Genomic DNA, 5,000 nt, shown 5'->3' with positions numbered 1-5,000 from the left:
AACCCGCCGACCTGGTCCAGGAGCTCGGCGAACCCCATCTGGGCGGTGGGGGAACCTGGCAGTCTCTGCTGGTCTACAGACTACTGGTCTACTGGTCTCTACTGGTCTACACACCACCGCAGCAGAGGTTACACACTAATGGATGTCGCTTTTTGGTCAAGTGTTGCGCTTCGACACAATCAGCTGCTTATCGGCAGGAAGGGACAGGGAGAACGGGGGGGCTGGACGTTCAACCTCTCCCGTCACTGTCATCATTGTTAAATGTGTATCTATTTGTATGAGATGTGCTATACAAATAAACTTGCCTTGCCTGACTTTGGTAACATGTTTACAAATGTATTAGGCCAGCAGAGGTGCAGGGGGAAGAACTTCTGCAGGTTTTTACATGACAGCATCACGTGCGCATTTTTGGCCACCTGACTGTTTCCACGTGCTGGGGTTTGTTATTGATCGTGTCGGGATGGGAATGGGATTTTTTTTTTTTGATACCAATGGAATTAACGATTCTGCTTATGGGTCGGATTCTTTATCGATTCCTTTATTGATTCCTGATACATTTTCTGTGTGGAAAAAACAATAGGCCGACATAGGTGTTCAGCGTCTACGCAGCTGTTATATTATCTATTATACAACAGTCAGTTCCGATTGTCTTCGGTACTCGGCCTGCGGCGTCGTGCCTACGACCCAATCACAGCCTTGCTGATATTCAGTATAACACACTCCCTCTCGTGTGATATTGCTTAATTCAGTCTCTGAACACAGAATGTCTGCCTAATAACATTTGAACATGTTAAGATAAATTACAATGCTCCTTTTCTTAAAAGGATATAGGCCTATTCTATATATATATCCATACAATAAATATATACAATAAAACTGCCTGATAAAATAAACAATTCTTCATTAGTAAAATAGGCCTGTATGGCCTAGTAACATTTGAATAAATTACAATACTCCTTTTCAAAAGGGAATAAGCTTGAACCAAATATATGCAATTTAACTGGCACATAAAATAAACAATTTAGAAGGTGTGGCTGAACGTTAACATGGCTGTGTGGCTGCTCTAACCTGTTAACATGGGCTGTGTGTCTGCTCTAACCTGTTAACATGGGCTGTATGGCAGCTCTAACCTGTTAACATGGGCTGTGTGGCTGCTCTAACCTGTTAACATGGGCTGTGTGGCTGCTCTAACCTGTTAACATGGGCTGTGTGGCTGCTCTAACCTGTTAACATGGGCTGTATGGCTGCTCTAACCTGTTAACATGGGCTGTGTGGCTGCTCTAACCTGTTAACATGGGCTGTATGGCTGTTCTAACCTGTTAACATGGGCTGTGTGGCTGCTCTAACCTGTTAACATGGGCTGTGTGGCTGCTCTAACCTGTTAACATGGGCTGTGTGGCTGCTCTAACCTGTTAACATGGGCTGTATGGCTGCTCTAACCTGTTAACATGGCTGTATGGCTGCTCTAACCCGTTAACATGGGCTGTATGGCTGCTCTAACCTGTTAACATGGCCTGTATGGCTGCTCTAACCTGTTAACATGGGCTGTATGGCTGCTCTAACCTGTTAACATGGGCTGTATGGCTGCTCTAACCTGTTAACATGGGCTGTATGGCTGCTGTAACCTGTTAACATGGGCTGTATGGCTGCTGTAACCTGTTAACATGGCCTGTATGGCTGCTGTAACCTGTTAACATGGGCTGTATGGCTGCTGTAACCTGTTAACATGGCTGCTCTAACTTGTATTGAGGTAGAGGTGTGTGTATTGAGGTAGAGGTGTCCAGTGTACTGAGATAGAGCCCCCCCCCCCCCCCCTCCAGACAGAGAGTGTCCAGGCCCAGGGTCATTCATTAGCACATCTACACATGGCTAACTAGCCTCTCCCTGGAGACACATTCTCCTCCTCCGTGTGCCTTGCTGGGAAACTGCTGTGTCATGGTTTAAACAATACAACCCACTGTACCCCCCCTCTCCCCTCCTCCTGCCCCTCCCCCCCCCCTGCCTTTAGCTGGCAGTGAACCCCCCTGACCTGTTTGTGTGAATATTGTTCCTCAGGTCCACTCTCCCACCCCTGGGCCCTTGGCTCCTATCAGCACACGTACACAAAACAGAACAAGTCGTGGTTCCGATGGTTTCCTTCATTTTTATTTTCAAGTTTGATGAGTTGCTTACAAAAGACTCAGTGCAGTGCAGACACCAAATACTGGACCTTAACATGAACAGGAGAAGCCCGGTTTACCCCTCAGCTACATCAACCACACAGACAAACACAACGAACACACCAAGTGCTTTAAAAGTTACCTTCTTTCTTTCATACATAAATTAAAAATTGATCTTAAATTCCTTTTTTTTTTTCCGTGACGATTTTACACACTACTATACTTCTTATCTATCTACCACAAGTGAATTATTATTATTTTAATCATTTCATTTTTTTTTTTGTTCCTCAAAAACACAAACACAAAAAACACATTAGTGTACGTAACACTTTGCCTTCCAGAGACGCTATATATATATATGGTTGTATCTGTCCTCCTCTACCTCCTTCAACAAAGTAAAAAGTGATCCTTGGATGCGGTAATAGCCTGCTGACGTTAACGGAAGCTATGAGCGCGTGGTCAGGGGGTCAGGAGAGGGTCAGGACAGGGTCAGGACAGGGTCAGGACAGGGTCAGGGGGTCAGGAGAGGGGTCACAGGGTCAGGAGAGGGGTCTGGGGGTCAGGACGGGGTCAGGGTGTCAGGAGAGGGGTCTGGGGGTCAGGACAGGGTCAGGAGAGGGGTCAGGAGAGGGGTCAGGACAGGGTCAGGAGAGGGGTCACAGGGTCAGGAGAGGGGTCACAGGGTCAGGACAGGGTCAGGACAGGGGTCACAGGGTCAGGACGGGGTCAGGGTGTCAGGAGAGGGGTCTGGGGGTCAGGGCAGGGTCAGGAGAGGGGTCTGGGGGTCAGGGTGTCAGGAGAAGGGTCACAGGGTCAGGACGGGGTCAGGGTGTCAGGAGAGGGGTCATGGGGTCAGGAGAGGGGACACGGGGGGTCTGGGGGTCAAGACAGGGTCACAGGGGGTCAGGAGAGGGGTCAGAACAGGGTCAGGACAAGTTACAGAGCGTAGATGGGCTCACACAGCACAGACAGGAAGTGTGTGTGGCGCCCTATGCAGGTCAGCTAGGATGAGATACTGGGATGGGGGGGGGGGTAGGACTGGGTTACAGGGGAGGGGGGGGGGTTAGGTTACAGTAGACAGGCAGCAGGGGTCAGGGGTCACAGCAGAGGACAGGTCCCCAGGGTGGGTGGGTGGGGGGGCTCCCCAGATCTGTGGCGATGGCAGATCACTCTGCTTTGGTACGCTTGATGGCGCCAGGGAGCTTATCATGAAGCCTGGGGAGGAGAGAGGAGAGACAGGGGATGAACACACACCTTTATGTCTCATTCTTGTGTTTTATTATCTTAGGACTGTGATTGTTTGTTAGCACCTAGGGGTTTGCATTTAAATTCCGTTGTACCTGTTACCATGACAATACAGATCATTCATTCGTTCGTTCGTTCTTTCATTCATTCATTCATTCAATCATTCGTTCGTTTACAAACGTGGATGTCTTACTTTGTGATGGTCTCGTCGACTCTGGAGCGAATCAGGTCGACGTACTTGTCAATCTGGGTCTGAGGGAGAACAGCCGTTAACCAATCAGCACACAGCTTCATAACGAACACTGGTAACTGTAAAAGTTATTTAAAAAAAAAGAATATATATATATACACACATATCTATTTCTCTATACATACCTTGTTCTTCTCGTAGATCAGGGGCGTGCTGAAGAACACGATATCAGCTGCCAGAGAGGGTCAGAGGTCAGAGGTCATGTAGAACATGCTGCTTTATGACATCACAATCACATGTGTTCTCATACCGTCACCGGCTAGTTAAACAACCAATAGGTTCATGGAGTATTAACACGAGAACAGCCGTGCCTTTTCACCTACTAAAAGCCTAATGACCCCCCTCTTTACAATGCCCAAGCTGCTATTTACACACAACGACCACTAGTTGGCGGTATGACCAGTAGAGGGCAGTGTAGTGTGTCATATGACCAGTAGAGGGCAGTGTAGTGTGTCATATGGCCAGTAGAGGGCAGTGTAGTAAATGGTAAATGGACTGACTTATATAGCGCCTTTATCCAAAGCGCTTTACAACGGCCTCTCATTCACCCATTCACACACACATTCACACACCAATGGCGGCAAGCTACTATGCAAGGCGCCGGCCGGCCCGCTCACTGGGAGCAAATAAAGACCATTCATTCAGACCATTCCATTCATTTGGGGTTCAGTGTCTTGCCCAAGGACACTTCGACATTAGACGGCAGCTCTACCTCCTGCGCCACAGCTGTGTAGTGTGTCATATGGCCAGTAGAGGGCAGTGTAGTGTGTCATATGGCCAGTAGAGGGCAGTGTAGTGTGTCATATGGCCAGTAGAGGGCAGTGTAGTGTGTCATATGGCCAGTAGAGGGCAGTGTAGTGTGTCATATGGCCAGTAGAGGGCAGTGTAGTGTCATATGGCCAGTAGAGGGCAGTGTAGTGTGTCATATGGCCAGTAGAGGGCAGTGTAGTGTCATATGGCCAGTAGAGGGCAGTGTAGTGTGTCATATGACCAGTAGAGGGCAGTGTAGTGTGTCATATGGCCAGTAGAGGGCAGTGTAGTGTGTCATATGGCCAGTAGAGGGCAGTGTAGTGTGTCATATGGCCAGTAGAGGGCAGTGTAGTGTGTCATATGGCCAGTAGAGGGCAGTGTAGTGTGTCATATGGCCAGTAGAGGGCAGTGTAGTGTGTCATATGGCCAGTAGAGGGCAGTGTAGTGTGTCATATGGCCAGTAGAGGGCAGTGTAGTGTGTCATATGGCCAGTAGATGGCAGTGTAGTGTGTCATATGGCCAGTAGAGGGCAGTGTAGTGTGTCATATGGCCAGTAGAGGGCAGTGTAGTGTGTCATATGGCCAGTAGAGGGCAGT

General features: G+C 48.6%; 2 protein-coding genes across 2 annotated transcripts in view; both read right to left on the bottom strand.

Moving 5' to 3' along the window:
- The window catches only part of oatx (organic anion transporter X), a gene marked incomplete at both ends in the record, with an annotated part of 11,581 nt that extends 11,543 nt beyond the window's left edge, over positions 1 to 38 (bottom strand). The window contains one exon of the mRNA XM_080549938.1: positions 1 to 38. This exon is cut by the window's left edge and continues 382 nt beyond it. Coding sequence (XP_080406064.1) covers positions 1 to 38 — 38 coding nt within the window.
- A 2,155-nt stretch (positions 39 to 2,193) lies between these two features.
- The window catches only part of LOC308174662 (reticulon-3-like), a 13,412-nt gene continuing 10,605 nt past the window's right edge, over positions 2,194 to 5,000 (bottom strand). Inside the window, exons 5-7 of the mRNA XM_080549767.1 lie at positions 3,780 to 3,826; positions 3,598 to 3,656; positions 2,194 to 3,374 (exon numbers count right to left, since the gene is read on the bottom strand). Coding sequence (XP_080405893.1) covers positions 3,326 to 3,374; positions 3,598 to 3,656; positions 3,780 to 3,826 — 155 coding nt within the window. The 3' untranslated portion in view covers positions 2,194 to 3,325. The remainder of the gene's footprint in view (positions 3,375 to 3,597; positions 3,657 to 3,779; positions 3,827 to 5,000) is intronic.

The sequence above is a fragment of the Nansenia antarctica genome (genome assembly GCF_963989245.1).
Source record: "Nansenia antarctica genome assembly, chromosome: 20".
Classification (NCBI taxonomy): domain Eukaryota; kingdom Metazoa; phylum Chordata; class Actinopteri; order Argentiniformes; family Microstomatidae; genus Nansenia; species Nansenia antarctica.
This window is presented reverse-complemented; position numbering and strand designations above follow the sequence as displayed.